The sequence below is a fragment of the Melozone crissalis genome, unplaced genomic scaffold, assembly GCF_028551555.1.
Source record: "Melozone crissalis strain CALT ecotype California unplaced genomic scaffold, PUWL_Pcris_2 ptg000027l_1, whole genome shotgun sequence".
In the NCBI taxonomy this organism is placed as follows: domain Eukaryota; kingdom Metazoa; phylum Chordata; class Aves; order Passeriformes; family Passerellidae; genus Melozone; species Melozone crissalis.
In genome coordinates, this window is record NW_026535805.1 from 66,153,229 (window position 1) to 66,172,481 (window position 19,253).

Below are 19,253 nucleotides of genomic sequence, written 5' to 3' on the forward strand. Positions count from 1 at the left end.
GCTTTGCTAAAGGGCACAAGGACTCCTTCTGGCAAGCAGCAGTGTAAAGAACTGGAGTAAAATGGACTCCACTTAATGTTACTGTATTTCACACATTTCCCACTCACACTTGTGGTTACTGAGGTGACCCTTCAGTTTGAAAGCACCAAAACTGGTGATACCTGTCCTGAAGGAATATTACAGAAAAGGAGCCAGTTCCAGCCAGCAGAAATGCTTAAGTAAAGGATTCCCATCATATTCAGAGAAACTCTGGTGAGCTGAGCCCCAACAGCGTTCTTCCTCTCCTTCCCATTTCTTCTTCCTCACAGCTCCTTCACTCTTGTATGTTTTCATCTTTTCTCTGCTCCTCACGCTAGCCTCCAGACTCATCCTTCTCTTTGTTCAGCTTTTGTTCTGCTAATTCCCAAAGAAAATCAGAGTAACAATATGCTGCCAACAAGGTCTCTTGCAATAGGCATTCTGCTCTTCAGAAGAATCCATGTATGGATGATCTGGGTGATCCATGGCAGCCCCCAGTACATCTACAGCTAGCCAGCTATCCCTGTCCTGGCAGCCAGTCAGCCAGCACTCACATACTGAGCAATAGATCAATATTTTATTCTCTCCTCATTGTTCACTGTGTGATCTCAGGCATTACTGCATGCACTTCTTAAAGGATGATGTGAATACAAAATCATTAATTTTTATAAGGAATTTTCATTTGTTTTCATGACTACAGGATCTGAATGCATTAAAAAGTGTTCAGCTTGAGCCCCAGAGTTTGTTTCATTGTGGGCTTTGTTTGTTTTTTCTTTCCTTTTAAGCCTCTTCATGTGTTTTGATTATTCTATGAAAATTTTCTGTTAATCATCCCCACCTAATAATTTAGATAATGTAGACATTTCCTATTGATACTGAATCAAATAATTCCAATACAGAAGCTATTTGTGAGAGGAGTTTTTCGCTGAGTAATACTGTGCCCTTCATTTGAAATTTTAGTCAGCTTACAAAATGCTGTTTCCTCACTGACATTATTATAACACAATCTTTTTTCTTTCTTCTAGAAAATATGTTACTCATGAGTGACTTAGGAGCCTACAGTCCCATTTCAGCATCCTTCTAGCCCTATATAAAGTTAGATCCTTTAGAAACTAGGTGAAATTTATTCCTGCAGGAATGATTATATTTCATTATATAGTTGTAGTGATACTAATGGATGTTCTTAAAAAACAAGACAGAGATCACACTTCAGAAGTCACAGTGACTTGGTACTTCAAATTAAGGACCAGCTTTAAATTTTATAAATGTTTTCCTTGAAGGCTTTCTCACTATGGATTAGCTTATCTTTAACAATGGATTCATCCTCTTAAAGGGTAAGAGGAGGAAGCAGTATCCTGACAGATGTTCTCCCTCCATCCCTGGATGATCCACAAACTGCCCCTGTAGCCATCTTTTGTTTGGGATGGGGTGGAGGGCTAATAACAAAGACCTCTCTTATGCTGTATGTAATACTTCTAGGCCAGCCTTGTTTTGCAAATAATCTGGTATTTCCTCTTGTATTCCCTGCTGTCACTGTTTGGAATTTGGGGTAAGTTGAAAGTTTTTTTCTTGAACTTGGCTTTCAGTCAAGTCTATCAGATGAAAGATTAGGTGCAGTAGTCCTTGGGTATATTGCAACCTCTTCAATTATTAGGTTTAATAGGTTCTTGAAGCAACTAACTACATCTCATATTCAAGTTTTAAAAAGTTAATTACTAATTCATATACACACACACAGATATATAAAACTCCTGTCATGAAAAAAAAAGTTTTATCAATTGCACCTGTATCCTTTTTGCTTTTTATTCTTTGGACAGGAATTTTTGTTTAGTAAGTTCTGTCTTGATTTTATTAGTTTAATTATTGAAAGATCAAAATTATTCACATCTGAAAATGCGCCTTCATAATTGCATAAGCCATGGAAAATAAGAAAATGTCAATTAGGAGTTTTGGATTAACGTAGAGTTTCTCTTATAGCTTTTGTTTCTCACATACTGAACATACCACCATTTTGAAAAAATCAATCAAATTTGATTTAAAAAGTAGTTGAAAGGATTTTTCATTCAAAATACCTTGCAGAAAAAGAATCAACTGTGTCATGGAAGCTGTTTGAAAATAATCCTTTACAAGAAAGGAAAATCATCTCCTCTGCTGTTCTTTCTTCTTAAAAAGTGTAGTACTTTTACTTGATATTTTATAGGTCTCAGACTTAGTGATAATACTGAATCATGAAAGAGCAGTAGAAGCTTTTGCCAAAGGAGGAAATCTTACACTTGGAGGAAATCTTACCGTGGCAATTGGACCTCTGGGGAGGTGGGTAATATGTTTTCCTAATAGCCATATATGGAAGATCATTTTTAAAAGCTACATTGATGTGGCATTTTTTTTAATATGTTACAGAACAGCCTGGGCAACATGTGTGCTGACTGGGCCATATTGTACTTGCCAATCAATTTTTTTTCTTTTTTTTCTACTTTCTTGATTAAGTAATTTATTGGTGGAAGAAAAGTGTTCTGAGGTTTGTTCTCCTTTTGCAGGAGACTGTTTGGCTAGGCTCAATTAAGAGCACAGGTGCTTCTGTGCCTGATAGAACTGTGATTTTTAATAACATATGGGTCTGTGCTTTCTGTCACAACACATCTGCCCAATAGTAAGCAAAAATTACACCAAATAATTGCTTTTAAATCTTTAAGGGGTTAAGCCTGTTTACTTTGAAGGATGAGGTGAAATAATCACTGAATAATTTTACTTGGAAATGAGTCTTGTAAGACTGCTACTCCAACCTCCTACTCAAACCAAGGTCTGTTACGATTTCAGATCAGGTTGCTCAGTCCTTTTTTCCAGTTGAAAATCCCCAATGAGAGAGACTGCTTGGTTCTCTGGGCAACCTGCTCTACTGTTCAGCTCTCCTCCCTTTCATCCAGTCAAAGTATTTTTTCATTCTGTTTATGTCAATAGTATTTTATTCTTCCTCCATATGCTGCTTTTAAGAGCCTGACTTCGTACTCTTGATTACCTCTCCCTAGATATTTGAAGCGTGCTGTTGGGTTTGCCCCAAGTCTTCTTCAGGCTAACCAAGCCCAGCTACCTCAGACACTGCTATGGAAGATGTGTCTCTTTATGGCTACTCTTTTTATGATTACAAAGTTTTTACTGCTGGTTTTTAGTCTTTTCTAACAAAATAAAAGGATGATACTTATTGCACAGAAGAGAGAGAGAGATCTGTGTATCAGGGAAGGGCAGTGAATATCATCTGCCCTACAAAGCCATTGCACTGTCCTGCAACATCTCTGTGTCCAAGCTGGGACATATGTGTCAGGGTGGGAAGACAAGCAAGCAGGAGAAGAACTTTATCCTCACATTAGAAGAGCAGTGGTAAATGGTTTATGTTGAAGTCTGAAGCCAGATTTCTTTACAATTCCTCAGGAGACTCTTCTAGGACCTCTCCTGCTTGGTGTTTTTATCAGTGACCTAGAGGAGCAGTTGCAAAATATCCTCTTTAATTTTGTGGATGACTCCAAACCAGGGTTTGCAGCCAAGACACTTCAGGATAGAGCCACCGTTCAGAGCAATGGACCCAGAGAGTGTAAAGATCCAACATGAAACCCCATGAAATTAAACAAGGACAAGTGCAAAGTTCTGCACCCCTTTCAGGCTGAGAAGCTTCCCTGCAGAGGAGGTGCTGGGATCCTGGTGGGCAGTGGGGCTAAGCCAGCAGTTGATTCCTAACAGAAAAGGCAGTGAACAGTGTAGGGGCTTGCATCAACAGGACTGTAAGCAGTAGATATGGGAAATAATTGTTCCCCTTTACTTGACATTTTGTAGACTGTGCCTAAAATATTGTGTTGAGTTTTAGCCCTGCAGAAAGTTGTTTATAAACCTGAGTGTGTGCAGTGAACCACCACCTAAATGGCCAGGTAAATGCAGCATGTGAATGTTGAGACTGGGGGAGCTCAGTTTATTGAACCTGGATGAGAGAAGACCTTCTGAGGCTGCGTTCCCAACAGGGCATCACCAAGAAGACACACCCCAGTTCTTTACAGGGGTGCATGGCAAGGCAATGAGAGGTAGTAGTCATATATTAAAACAAGGAAGGTTCTGACTGGATATGAGAAAAAGAAATTTGACATGAATAAAATTGAGTGCTGATACAGGTTGCTCAGAGTGTCTGTGGAATTATATCCTTAGAATTCTTTAAAAACTGGCTGGACAAAGTCCAGAGCAACCTTCTTTCAATTTGATGTTGTATCTATTTAGAGATGACTGTCTTTAAGCCTAAAATATTATGTGATCCTGTGAAGGACAAATACTGTAATCTTCCAAATCTGTCGAGGCTCAGTAAGGCCTTACTTGAAGTGTTTGTGCTGACCATAAAGTCTAGGAGGATTTGGAAATATTGAATAGAGTTTCAGTCACCAGTCCAAACATAATCAGATCATTTTAAAATGTGATTAAAGTGTGGCTTAATAGTTTTCAGAGGAAGCTGTTAAGATCCAGTTATTAAAATTATTACAGAGATGCTTCTGCCCAAATAAGATGCAAGTGAGACCATATGCTGAAGTCAATAGTATGGATTTTATTTAACAGTAAATGTAAGTGTGGAGAGAGAAAGGAAAAAATAGAAAAAGAGGAAGATGGGAGAGAAAAAGTGACAGAAAGACAGATTGAATAGAAAATATCACCTCTCTGTGGATCCCAACAGTGTCTTGTTGATCTCTTCTTCTGGTCTTCTCAGTGATGAGGGCTCCATGAAGCTTAGAGTTCAGTGGATGCCTGTTCAATGGGTATGTTCAGGCTGGTTGGGAGCCCACAGGTGAAACCTCCCCTGGCTGGGAAGTTTGACTGTGTCTCTTGCCACAGGCTCTGATCTGTTGCATCCCTTTGCATCACATTCAGTCCTTTGTTGTAAAGCCTCAGGAATCAGTCTGAGGGTGCTTTTGGGATCTTTGATGGTTTGTGATCCCTTCTGAGACATGGCAGCTGCCTCTCTTGTCAGTGCATTGAGTCTGTTATGCCCATCAGACCTTCCCCAGGGAAGGGGTTGGGAGTTGTGTAAGGGAGAACAATTACCATGATAAATGGTGCCATCCCACCTTGCAGGATTTGCCTCATCAGCCTGGCTTGCAGCCTCCCCCTCTGTCTTGTGTGAATCTCACTGCACACCCAAACTCACCTCTCCTCAAAGGATGTAAACCTGGCCTCAGCAAATCACCCTGGAGCCTCGTTGATTGTTTTGAGTCATAAACCATGAACAGTCCAGTCTCTCAGAGACCTAATGGGGAGCATTCATATGAGGCAATGTTTTGCTATGCTTCTGTCTGAAAATAGGGTAAAAATAAAATGAAGGATTAAAAGAAAAAGACAATTGCTATTCATGCTAGAAAACTGTATTGAAGAATATCAACCAAAACCTTTTCTCTCCAGAAACTTAGAAGGCGATGTTGCCCTGAGAAGCTCTGCTGCTGTCTATACCTACTGCAAATCTCGAGGGCTGTTCGCAGGTGTATCTCTGGAAGGAACCTGTTTAATTGAAAGGAAAGAAACAAACCGCAAGTAAGCTCTGTTAATATCTAAGGTTCAGTGAAAGCAGAGTGATGGAATTAACTAGGACACATTCACTTTGGAAAAAGTGGTTTTTGTGAAAACATACTATGTTAGTTTAGAATTTCTTGAGGGACAAGGGTTTCTTCAATTTAGACATCTTGCAATTGATATTGAGATGATGCTAAATGTTTAGGGATCATTTATCTGTGGCAAGTTGACCGTAGTTAGCTGGCCATCACATGCCAGCCCAGTTGCTTTGTCATTTCCCCTCCTCAACAGAATGAGAGGAGATAAAGCATGATGATGAACTCATAAGTTGAGATAAAGGCAGTGAGATCACTTACCAATTGCTATTTCAGTCAAAAAAACTCCAACTTCATCAAGGGGAAATTAGTTTATTTTATTTTCAGTAAATAAGAGAATGGGATAATGAGAAATTTGAACAACTCTAGAAAGCAACACCTTTCCCCCACACACTTTCCATCTTACTGGGCTCCACTTCAATCACAGTTTCTCTACCTCCTCCTCCCAAGTGGTGCAGGAAAATGGGGGCTGTGGTCAGTTTTCAAAATTTACAGTTTTGAAATAGTTCTGTCACTTCTCAGCATATGATCAATAGGAAAAATCCAGGGCTAGGGATGGACAGTAGTCCATTGTGTAAATGCTAGTAGGGAGCATTTACACAAAATGAATTTATCTAGAAGTTGAAATGTAATAATAATCAAATACCTGCAATCTTTATTTTTTTTGTGTCAGGTTTTATGGGCAGGACATTCGTGCTAGTGCCATCCTACTTGGTGACGTGCCTTTCCCTGCTCAGGCAGATGATCTTTATGAAACTCTAGCATCCTTCACTGAAGTGTATGAAAATGAAGAGCAAAAAAATAATCCAGGAAAATCTGTAAGGGAACAAAGAAGGGTTTGTCTGCTTCTTTTTCACATCGGCTTTCCCTGTTCCTAAGCTGTTCCTAGTCAGTGTCAATGCTGATCTTCATTTGTAATTTTTAACTTCTCTGTTGGATGACTGAAGGCGTAGCACATGTCAGTTACTGCATGTGGAACATTTGTTCAAGTATTTCCCTGCTAGGCTCTTGGGGACAAGAATTTTGCTGGGTTTGCTTTGCATCTTCCAGAATAACAAAGCGTATCCTTGTTTTGTAATTGTGCATTATCAAATCAGAGGTGATGATTAGGAATGTTTGATCAAGTAACTTTAGTCAAGTTAATTGCAAATTGGATACTCTTAGTTTTCCTACTTTTTCTGTCTTCTATTCAAACAACCACCTTTATAATGTAATACTGAGACTGTAGAAGATATTTTCTTACAGATGTTGATATTACTGATAGACGGGCATTTACTTTCAGCTTTGTTAAACCCATGGTGATTTACTTCAGTGTCATGTGTGTATCACTAGTGTTTAGTATGCTTTTTGAGTTCTTACAAGTTCAGTGGAGAAAGAGTAATTTAAATTTTTTTTCAGTGTAACTTGATGTACTTCTAGGCTCTGAAGTCACAATCTCTGTCCAGATATGATGCTATGTTTTTTAAAAAATTGTGTACTTTAGGTAAATGACCGACCTGCTAGACCATCAGCCAGACCAGAGCCACCTAAACCCACTGTTAGACCCACACCACCAGGTGAAGACTTTTGATAATGGCTAATAAATTATCTTCATAAAATTAGAGCATTAAAGCTAATTAATACTAGGCAGTTATTATAGCAGCTGCCTCTATAAAAATGTTTTTTAAATACTCTTCCTTGGACAAACACTGAAAGCATATTGATGTAGTGCCATGACTGATAAAGACTAAAAGATTTGGTTTTTTTTGTTTTATATTAACAAACCTTTTCTCTCTGACAGATTTGCTATAGAAACAGTATTTTTATAGTTGCAGAATCATGTAGTGATTCAAAGGAAATATGCATAGATACAGGATACATAGGAGTCTCACAGTACAATGAAACTTCTTAATAAAAATAACAGTCCTAGAAACTGCTGGTCCAAGTTCTAGAAACTTCTTTTTTCTGGAAACTGTGGTTTCTCTTTAGGTTGTCATTATCTTTTAATCATTAGAGTAGAGCAGAAGAGGCAGAATTTTGGCTCTTTAACAGTTTGTCTTTACAAAGTGCTTTCATTCAAAGTGAAGCTTTACTGTGCACCTTCTCTTGTTAATGTAATTCTCCAGTTAAGGATGGGAGGCAAAATCTGTATTTCTTTCTTCTGCACTGGTTCCTAGTTTACTGCAATCATTTAATAACTATTGAACTCTATCAGAAGAGCAGTATACAAAATATAACAATATATATTAGCATGCCATATAAGTCACTACTTTATTTTCTCTTACAGCTAAAAAGAACACAAACAAACTTTATCCTGAACTTCCCAATGATTATGCATCTGGGGGTAAGTACTAAGCTTACACTTATTTTATTAATACAGTGTAGAATCTGAGAAGTCCTAAAAGTACTTTGAAGGATATGCAAAAATTTCTGGCCACCGATATTTTTCTTTCTTGTCCATATATTAAAAAGATATTCAGGTCTTGTATGATCTCCTGAAAATATTTCATAAACATTAATCTTATTCCCTGGCTTTACATTCTAACAATGATGTTCTTTTTCTGAGCAGCCCAAGTTCTTTTGGTTTATTCTATAAGCTCAAAAAACGCACTTGGAGTAGTAAAATTGTTTTATGTTAGCACCTAATTGAAATGAAAAAGGAAGCTGATATAACAAGCTTCTGTCCAAGTCCTTATGCAACTATAATTGCTGTTTTAATTTTAAAAGTGCTTCCACAGATGATACCTGATTATGCTGGTATAAACACCAATTTACATGGCTTCTTCAGGCTTTTGTACTGAAATAACTCTCTGTTACACTAAAGATATTACTATTGATGCTCTTATGTTTAAAGCACTTTCAGCTCTTAACAGGAGAATCTCACTGTGCAGTATTTGCATTCCATATTACATATATATATAATATGAATATATACTTATATTGTCACGTATTGCATCCTCACTTGAAAATAAAATTAAGCAAAATACCTCTTTTTTACTTCTGCGAGTAGAGCTAAAATTGAGTTTGATAATAGATCACAATGAAAAGTCTATTTCAGGCAATGTGTAATTAGAGCTTTTCACTAAAAATTAAGATAAATTATGTGCCTTTGTCTTTACATTCTTTTTCAAATCTTCTCTTCATACATGTTCTTGATATGTGTGTCTGTTGAAGGGGCCAATATAGCAGTATCTTAAGCTGAGCTGTCAATGTGACTTCTGCAGATTAGGGACTTCCTGAAAATCAAGATTTGTTATTGTGTTATAGGACTTCTACAAGGAAAAGAAGGATGACTCTAGTGGTCTGTACACAATAGCTGTTATCCAAGAGAGAAGAACTGGTGTTCTGGCCATTAAAACTAAGCTTTCCCAGTCTTACCAAAGCCCTGGCCAACTGAGAACATGTTTCTAAAGGTTGTACCCATTTGCCATATTGAAGGGAGTATTCTTCTATTCAGGTGCAAGCAACAAGGTAAAAATATTCCAGAGCCATCTGTTGAATGGCTTTCAAGATTCTTTGAAGTCAGGATATAGACTCAGTCTGCTGCTGGGGATTTCTAGCAGTTTCTGGAAATATACAAATTTTTCTTTAGGAATACAGGGGGTGGGGGCAGTAGGATCTTGTTTAAATGATGTAACAGTATATTTGGCTTTCTGTTGCAGATTACATTTCCATAGGTAACAGTTCAAATGCTTTCTGAGTCCATAGAAATACTCTATGCTTCTAAAAGCTAAAGCTTTTTTCCTTCTCACACAGGGCAATTAAGGTTGAAGTCAAGAATCACAGTCCCTTTCACAAAGAGTGTATTAATGCTGGGGGATGAAACAGAAAGAGCCATAAGGCCATATCTCTTGTCAGTGATCTGTTTCTGCCTATTTATAGTTCAAATTATTTCAACAGAGCTGCCTAGCAGCCATAGCACATGCATGTCAATCTTTATTGCAGGAGTGGTTGCTGTAGCAGATGTTCTTCTACAGTGATCTGTAAAAGACATATTCAAAATTTTTTGTGTCATTCTAGTTTTAAAAATAAATATAGATAGGCAATAGAAGAGTGAATTAACCTTATTTTTAGGAAGCTATGTGTTAGGTATAATGGCTGGGGTGGAGGTAGATTTTGATGTTCAGCAACAAGCTTAACTGGGTTGCAAGTAATAAGGACTTGCCTTTGGTTGGGGAAGGGGCAACTTGGCGTTGTGTTACCAGCATTTGGTTTTGCAGCAGTTATACAAGTAGTAGAAAGGTTGAAACATTAACTCTTCTCATTAGGTGAAAGAAGAGCTAGACTTGTGGATGAAGCATTTTTAATTATTTTCTGTGTACTTGAATTATAGAGATAAGTAATGTAATATAACCTTTTTCAAATGCAAGAAAATGATAAATGAAAAACATTATTTTCCTAACTGATAACATGATACTTGAACTCAGTTGCAAGAAGATTGTTTTCATGTAATTGAATAATGCTTAAGGTAATGCATTTCGTTTTGTAAAATGAGCTTCAGTAGTGTTTTAAATGTTTCCAGAAACTTGAGAATACCACGCATTTTATTTAGATGCAGTTAAAAATTGCACAGACCTTTTACAATTCTGGGAAATAAAACCCCAAAACAACCACAACAAAAAACCACAACAAACTAGCAGCTGCTACAGTTATTGGGATTCAGTGAACTATGAATTTTCTACACTGGTAGACATTTTTCTGAAGATTGACTAAATAAAGAAATTTGATTTGCTTATGAGCATAAAAGTTCATGCCTTCTCCTTTACTAGAATTAGGCATTTGCATTTCATTTTTCTACTTGTCCCCTCTTTATTGTAAAGTCTACTAAAAGGGTTTACTGGCCCTTCCAAGATTTATTACTACAACATAGCTTTCTTTTTCTGGGTGGATGATTCTTTGGACTTCTTTACCACATCTGCAATACAAACAACCCATAATTCTTTAGTGACTGCTTGGACATTGTAGACTCAGGAGTTTATTTTATTAGAACCGTTTTTTAGATACATTAGGTTCATAGTTTGTCACAATGGAATATCTAATCCTAGATATTAAATTTTCATTAGTGTTTTGATTTGTAGTTTTTTCTCCTTGGGATTCTGCCATAGAGCAGCAAGTAACCAAAAATATAGCTAAATGATTACTTCCTGCATACCCTCCTAACAGTGTGCTGAATATTATACAATTCTGAAAATGTTACAGTGATGTGGTTTCCCAGCTGAACTGGTAGCAGCAGGAGCAGTGATCTGCTAGTAGAAGTTGGGCCTGGGTTGAGATGAATGTTGTTGAGAGCTGAATCAGTAACAGGCAGTTTGTTCAAATCAGAAGTCAGATATTTTTTGCTTTTTCTTCAGCTCAGTTTATCAGAAAAGGACTGTTTCACATGTTTGGTAAAGAATAACTTGAAATTGCCAAGGTGCTGAAACAATCACTTGAGACAGGAGTGGGGATGAAAATGGAAGAAACTTCTTCCTTCCAAGCAGTGTGCTTTCACTATTCTTCACAATTATCAAATCTCACTATGGGTTTAAATTCTTACAATACTGTAAGACAAAATACTCATACTGAACACAAAAGCAGTTCTTTTGATAACAATATAAGTATTTTTTGAAAATTTGGAGAAAGTAATGATGCTGTGTGCATTTTTTAAGGGTTCATGTGATGTGCTCAGGAAACCCATAGGCACTTGTGGATGTGAAGCCTGAATATTTCAGGATTTTTTTTTAGATTGCTTTCAGAAACACTGTCTTTCTTACTTTCCAGAATTACTAAAGTAAATATTTTAAAATTTTATCTTGAGAAAAATATTTGCCTTCTTCTTTGGATTTTTGAATGCAGTAAATTATCTGCAGCCATTGAACTTTTTAACTATTTTGCATAAAATCAACACACTCCAACCTGATTACTGTAAAACTAAAAAAGACCCCCAAAATATGAATTTTGACTCGTTTTTTTTCAGCAGAAACCTTTCACTTTGAAAATAAAATAAAATATTAACAGATTGTTATTGCCCCAATAGGCATATATTTATATTCTTGCATGTGAAAGAAGTGCTATGTGAAACCTACTGATGAGGATATGGAGGCAGATGAGAAAATTGTCACTGTTTTCAAGAAGCTAAAAAAAACCTTCTTCCTTCAATGATGATTTGAGTGATTTGTCAACCTCATTATTAAAAATTCATGTCTTCCTACATGAATTTGTCTGCAGCTTTTAGACAATATTTGTTGTGGCTTTCTTTGCTATGTTAAAGAGCCCTTACTATGCAGAGGAGCTTTTATTTTTGTTCCCTTCTTGTTCTCTTTGAGACACTTGTGCTGTAATCAAATCACTTTTTGGTCTTCCTTCATCTTTCTTTTGATTGCCAAACAGATTGATGAGCTCTTTGTCAAAAGTCATTTTCTCTTTCCTCTAAAATTTTAAGTAATAATACAAATACCAAATTCTGAGCTGTGAGCTCACTGGCATCAATAAGATTTGGGCTCCTAAAAGCTCTAATGAATTTGCACTAAACTCCAGTCCTTAAATTTTCTATTATTTTTTTATTTATTTATACCTTCTTGAGTGTTCCTTATCTATGTTTAAAACAACTGAGGCAATATCAACCCTTTTTGATTAAGTGGTACCATGAGGTGGCAAATGCAGTTTGTGTTAACTGAATGCATCAGAGCTGCTGCTTTTCATGGTTACAGTTCTCCAGGAATCAGGCCTGGCCCACTTCTCTGTAGTTTCAGAGATGATCTCAGTGCTTCTTTTGGTAATCTATGAATACCAGATGATTCAGTAGATCTGTGAAAATCTGCTTCCCAAGAGAATTCCAATACAGATTTTCATGCCTCCTGAAGTGTATTTTGTCAAGGAAAATTGAGGGATCTGTATGTGAATTTGCCTTTGTTAGTACATTATGGATTTTTTGTGGCCAGTTACAAATGTTTTAACTAAGCCAAGAGAATGATATGGACTAAGAATTCATAGACCTCTTCTGAGGTAAAAAGCTTTAATTTTTTTTTTTTTGCTTGTGATTTCACCTCCTGTTTCGCTTATTTTACCTTCATACCTGTTCTGCAGTTCAGTTTACATCTAACTTGTTATCTTGTTATTTTGAAAGGTATTACTCTCTAGGATAATATTGATCAAACTTGGAAAAGAAAATATAAGTTGGAACATGGACACCATGCTAGCAGTCTCTGCATTAATTAGTACCTCTACTTATGTGTGGTGCTGAGCTTTTTTAACACAGTATAATGAAAAAATGGCATTTTTACTTAGAACTGCTGAAAGAGAGCATCACTCATGTTCTTGCAACTTTAAAATAGGCTTGCTTTGGTAAATATGTATTGAAGCAATGACTTTATTTTTTATATATGTATTTCTCAACTTTGGTTGAGAAAAACCAGTACTATTTTGGAACAACTCAGATTTAACTGGAAATCTGACATGCAATTATTTGTATTCACTGTGCAGTTCCATGTTTGGATATGCCCACTGACAAAAAAATCTGACAGCTGAGCTACAAGAGAAATGTAAATGCGCCCAAATCTCCTCTTGATGAGTGACTTTTGACTTGGGCATTTTTATTTCAATTAAGACTAAGCACAACAGCAGGAAAGTAAAAATATTTCATGAGTTTTCATACAAACAAAATCAGCTATCTCTGTCGTCTCAGACTAACCTTTTCTCAGTGTAATACCCGAATTTTTGCTTTTGCTTTGCTGTTAGAAAGCAAAGTCAAGTCTGCCTTTCTAGGATATTGTCCATATTTCATTATGTGCTTCTTTCTGTCTGTTTTGGATCAAGATGATTCAAAATGGTTTCATCATTCTGAAGTTTCCTTTGCCAACTTGAACTGTAGTAAAATTTAATCAAAAACTTTTAACATTTAATTAAGATTATAAAATGGGGTTTTTTTTGTATCTGATATCTGCATAGACCTGGAATGGAGAAAGAGTCCAGAACCTCTTGTTTTTAAGGATGGAGCAAAACTCTGTGGTTCACAGTGATGGGAAAAATGCATTTTGCTTTTGAACTGGAAATTAAATCATCCATGAAAACACAATAAAATCAGATGTGTACATACTCCTTTAGGTGTTGTGGATATGTGCTGTGTATCTGAAACTGAAAAAAACCTCACTTTTTATTCCTCAGTTTATGAATTACTCTTTTTCCAAGAAAGGAAGAGATTTGCTGAAGGATCAAGTAGAACTATAGTAAGGAAGAACCCTCATTAAGCTGTGCAGTAATCTGTTCCTTCAATAGTATAATTTGATGAGAAACTCTTAGCAGATTATAAACTACAAAATCAATAAGCTCAGTGTGACAAATAGCTATTTGTTTTAGAAAAATTTTACAAAGTGAGGCATATAATGTTTCTGCCATAATCCTTCGTAACATTGTCTACTAATTTGGTAAACTAAAGTATGGGTGCTTTTGTTTTGTTTTAAGAGTTTTAGCTGAGCTTGGTCTATTTTTGTGTTTTTCATGGCAAGACTTGTGACATGTTTATATTTAGTTACTAAAAAAATAAAACATCCATCTGGTGGTCCCCCATAGTATTAATTTTCTTGCTATTATGAGCTCTTTCTTAATACTAACGAAACCCAGGAAATCCCAGGAAATTATTTTTGAGACTATTTTTATCCCTGATTCACTTTTACTAGGATTGTACTATTACTATCATGACTGTGATAAGTCAGATAATCAAGCTGCTTATGGCTTATATTGTGGCAAGCTGAGAGGAAAATATGCAGCATGCAGGCCTTCACTGGTCATACTGAAACAAATAACTTGATGTATATAATCTGCTAACTCAAAATACAACAAGGCACAGAGGGATTGAGGTCAGACATGCTAGAATGAAATTGGGGTCTTTCTGATGTATGTGTGCATGCATGGGCAGAGTGCTGTTGTTTGTGCTAAGTATGAACCAGCTACTCTGGCATGGCTAACAATATTTTTTCGTGGCATTTTTTAATGGTTTGGAATAAAAATTGTGAAATAAGAGCTAAAGCGCAGAAAAAAATCAGTGCAATCTATGCATATTTTTTTAAGTGTAAAGCACCACTAAGGTGATAATTCTGATTCACAAAATTAAAACATGAAATTGTTCACAGGAGCATATGAATGTTAAATAGTATAGATTGAAGTATTTTCTGAAGGCATTGTAACACATACAGATGAATGCTTTAGGATCTGGAATACATGCTTTAAGTGTTGTTTCAAAGCTGTGTACTTCTTTAGATAGTATTTTCTTCTGTGTTGTTCAAGCAGTAAGACTAAAGCAAGCTTAAATTGCTTTCCTGTCTGTTATCCAGAAAAACCTTTGGGAGTATGGGAGCTTCTGCTTAATTTATAGTTCTTGAAGGCAACCAGAAGTTTTGACTAGCTCAAGGAAGTGGTAGATATTCAGGATTTCTCTCCAGTGTGGGGTGAAATGCCACTATGCTTTACTGACTTGAGACAAAGGCTAACACTGTTATAAGAAATGCAGGTCTTTGGGCTGATGCTTTACAGATCCATCCTTATAGCAGGGACAAGAACATCTACTTTATACTAAATGCTAAGGAAAGACTTTCTTTTCTATGGTAAATTATTATTTTTTACCCTGATGGAACACCCACTTCAAATGTATTTTCCCATGAGCAGTAAAATCAGGGTTCCCCAGAATGTGATATATTCTCAGTCATGGAGGGACCTGGAGTCCTGCATCTACTCTGGCTGTGCTGCTTCAGTGTTTCATCATGCATGTCAGCCAGCTGGATATTTCTGATTGAACCAAGAAGGTCATTCACCTTTTGTAGAAACACTGTCAGTCCCTGAATAAAAAATAGGAGGCCAAGGAAAAAAAAAGAAATAAACCAGGCACGAATGTAAGCTGAACTAGTACAACAAATAACTGTTCTAGAAATGATGTAATAATGCTTTTCACGTCTACAAAAAGACAAGGTTTCAAGAAGCTTCCTACCTTTTCATGGAGAGATCTGGCAAGGTTTCCATTGAGACTTCTCTGGTTATATTTAATTTGGTTTGTCTTTCTCATGAATGATTTTTTGCCATATTAGGTAACATTCAAATATTAGTTGTTTTTTTCATGAAGAAGCTTAGCTAGAAGTGACCTCTACTCTTGTGGAAAGGAAGTGTTAGTTTTTTCTTAAACAGTGAGACTTGCACCCCTCTTCCCCCTTTTCTCTCAGTGTTGCATCTTTGTCTTTTTAGCAGCTCCTTTGCTATGTAGCAAGGAAGGTGTCAAAAGAGGATTAAAAATAGGAAAATAGAAAACTCCTCTGTAAGGAAAAATATAATGGGAAAGCCTTCTCTGGTCTACAATTTCAGGTATTGGTCTCTGCCAAAAGATTTAGACTGTGTCTTCTTTACGCCTGATATTTCTGCCTTTTGTCAGCAACTACAGAAGGATGAGACAGAATCTGAGTTGAGACAGCAGAGTAAGTTTGGAGATACTGTTGAGGGAAAAATCTGCCTTCACATATATTGTACATTGGACAAATTTGAGCCAGTGGTTGAATCCCATCTGCAAGCTGAATTCCCTCATGCTTGCACCAAGAGATGTGATTAATGTTAGTTCTTTTTAAAAAGCATTTATACAGCCAATATTTTACTTGACTTAAATGCATATGTGTGAAGAATACTGTTAATACCACACTTAAATTTGAACTGAAAATTGTGGTACTGTTTGCTTTTTCATTTCAAGAACTTTATCATAATTGACTAGGCAGATGTATTGAATATTCTGCAAAGTTTGGTTGTGCTTCACTGGAAGTGTAATATCAGCACTCCATGGCTGATATTGGCTGATCTAATGACTGTCCAAGATGCTTCATCCATGTGATGGTGAATGTTGCAGGTTGCAGAGTTTGCACTGCTCAGATTAGGCTCTAGTTTATGGTTCTGTGTCATTTCTAGCTCTTGCTGAAGCTGTTCTGTAATGAATGCGGCCATCTACCTTTTGCCTACCAGTTTAAACTGTGGTCAAATCATTACAGGATTGTGCCATGGGATACTGTCAGTGGAAGTACAATTGCTTGAGTCACCATTTGGCACAGGAAGGGAACATTGATTGAATACCTTTTGAAATTATAAGTTGATGAAGCCTGTGGTGTAAGTAGAATTAATAATAGCTGTACTGCTGAAGGAACATAAAAAACAATGAGAATTAGTAATTGTGAAAAGAAGAAATCCTAGCATCAATTTCAACAGCCCCTATTTCCCTTAGTGCAGCTAAAGTTAACAAGAGTTTTCTATATATTGCAGGTGTTCATATAAAATATAAATGTTATCATGAAAGTGCTAGACTTTGTATTAAAACAAGAGATACTCACTTGTTCCCTTTACAGAGTGCAGTTTCTGAATCTTTCACAATGACTTGAGACTCCTTGTTTTCATCTATATTTTTTCTTATCAAGATTAATTATTTTTTTCTTATGCTTTCTAGTTCTATAGCAAAATTTCTTTCCTGTCTGATTCCCTTGCAATGTAGTAGTAACATCTTTAATTTGTTTTATTCTGCAAAGCTCATTTTCATTTTGCCTTGAAAACAGGCTTTCTATTCTTGGCCCGCTTTGTTTTCAACCAGTTTTAAACACTGTTGATATGGATTGTGAACAGACCTTCAAATGAGGCCTTGTACAGTATTATTATTTAGTATATTTACATATAACATAGTTTTTGTCTCATATAATTTTGTATTTTAACCATTTTTCTAGCCAGTGCAGAGAAGAATCTCTCCATGCAAAGCAAAAAAAAAAAAAAGTCAATCAGTATTTCACAAAGTATAACCCTAAGAAACTTGCAGAAACTGTATAGAATAAATTTACTACTCTTTGGTTTTTTTTCTAGAAGCTGTAGATTTTTTTCCCAGACCTTTGTAAAAGCTAAGACTTCTATCAAGTGAACCAGGTTATGTGCTAATAGTACCCTTGGCAGAAATTTTGAAGCTGACCAAAATGCAGACAGTGTATTGAGATTGAGATGCTAACTTGGTATGTGTAGAGGAAACATGGAGAAGCTTGTCAACATAGGAGTCCCAGATCATTCCTAAATCATCAGTTTGACCTGAATAAAACAGCTCAGTTCTGGTGACTGTACTTTGCTTTTCAGAATATGAAGACTGTGCTTAGGATTTCATCTCAGCTTTTGCAGTATGATTTCAGCACAGGCATTATTTGCATTAATGTCATGTTGAGCATGATAAAGCCCTTGACATTGATATGGTTTATTTGACCTTTTCATTTTGAATGAAAATCAAATTGTTTTTTGAAATATCAGAAAAATACAAAAAGTAATCAGCGAAAGTACTGCTATGGAATTGACTCTTGCAAGCAGGAGGTAGGGGGTTTTTATATCCTAAATATCAAATACATCCACAGATGCTTAACAAAAAAGGCACTTCTTTCATGCAAAAGCTGAGTGTGCTGAAACAAAGATAGAAAGCATTCCATCAGCAGATGAAGATGATGAGCCAGCATGTTCCCCAGTAGGCCAGAAACTCAAAACCAGCGAAATACGTTTCATACTGAATGAGCTAAATTTGCACAGTGACTTAAACTTTAAATATAGTCAGGTCTGTTTCAATCACCAGTTTTGTTTGCTAGACATGACACTGTTAGTAACAACTCAAGTTGGCAATATGGAATCTGCTTTGAAATGATCAATTTCTAGCTTATATAGAAGAGGTCAAAAATACCGAAGTCTTCTCCTGGGTTTTTTGAGTCTCTTACAACAGTGTGTGTATAATATCTTCATTCTGTGCATACAGATTTGCAGCTGATGATGAACTTTTTATCTGTTGAGGCTTTACTGCAAAATTGTTTAACTGGGCACAAATAGGCATTTGTGGGGCATTTAAAGAGTGGTTTTACCCCAGTGACAGTGAAGCTCACTTAATGCAAAAAAACACCCTCGTTTTCTTAGTCATGAAGAACTGATTATTTGCAGGCTTCAATGTTGAATTTAAATACTTGAGTGTCTTACAAGCTTTTATTCAGAAAGTAGAGAGAGAGAGAGACAGGTGATTTTGTTTACTTGCACAAAACAAGCCAGAATTATTGGCAAAGAAACAGCTAAGCAAGATATTATTTGTTCTGAGAGTGATTTGCTGAATATCATGTCTCCTGACTTTTGATCAGATGAGCCTTATTGGAGATTATTTGGATCAATGGTGGCATATGACATACTTCAAGTATCTGTACAGAATATATCTGATTATAGCAGATTAGTACCTGTAGATGTAAAATGTCAAATCTACTGTGCATATTTAGGCCTTCCCAAACATCTGTTCAGTGAGATCTGAGGTTGTTGTTTTGTATATGCAGAGAGTTTTTTGAGGTGAGTCTACATTTAAAAAACAAAATTAAAAAGGCCATTAAGGAAATTAGTAGTTTAATGTGAATAGGACATTTGAGATTTCATTTTTAAGGCTTGGTTGAACAAACACTTGATTTGTTATTTGTCCAGAAACAACTAAAATTAAATTTATAAGTAAGTATACATCTTTTCTGCTCTAGAAGCTGAAATAAACCCCTTTTATTCTTAAGCTAAAAGCAGAGAGGTGAGAGCTAAGAATATAGAAAATGAGCACATAGGGTAGAGAAAGGAGCTCATCTGTATAGTGGTGTGATT

At 36.2% G+C, this 19,253-nt stretch overlaps 1 protein-coding gene across 3 annotated transcripts in view; it reads left to right on the top strand.

Moving 5' to 3' along the window:
- SH3YL1 (SH3 and SYLF domain containing 1) overlaps positions 1-19,253 on the top strand; it is a 45,179-nt gene that overhangs the window by 14,112 nt on the left and 11,814 nt on the right. For 2 of the 3 annotated variants that reach the window (XM_054279930.1, XM_054279934.1), the window contains 5 exons: positions 2,219-2,331; positions 5,443-5,571; positions 6,319-6,481; positions 7,129-7,201; positions 7,912-7,968. In XM_054279930.1, coding sequence (XP_054135905.1) covers positions 2,219-2,331; positions 5,443-5,571; positions 6,319-6,481; positions 7,129-7,201; positions 7,912-7,968 — 535 coding nt within the window. The remainder of the gene's footprint in view (positions 1-2,218; positions 2,332-5,442; positions 5,572-6,318; positions 6,482-7,128; positions 7,202-7,911; positions 7,969-19,253) is intronic. The other variant, XM_054279933.1, reaches the window with a different exon arrangement.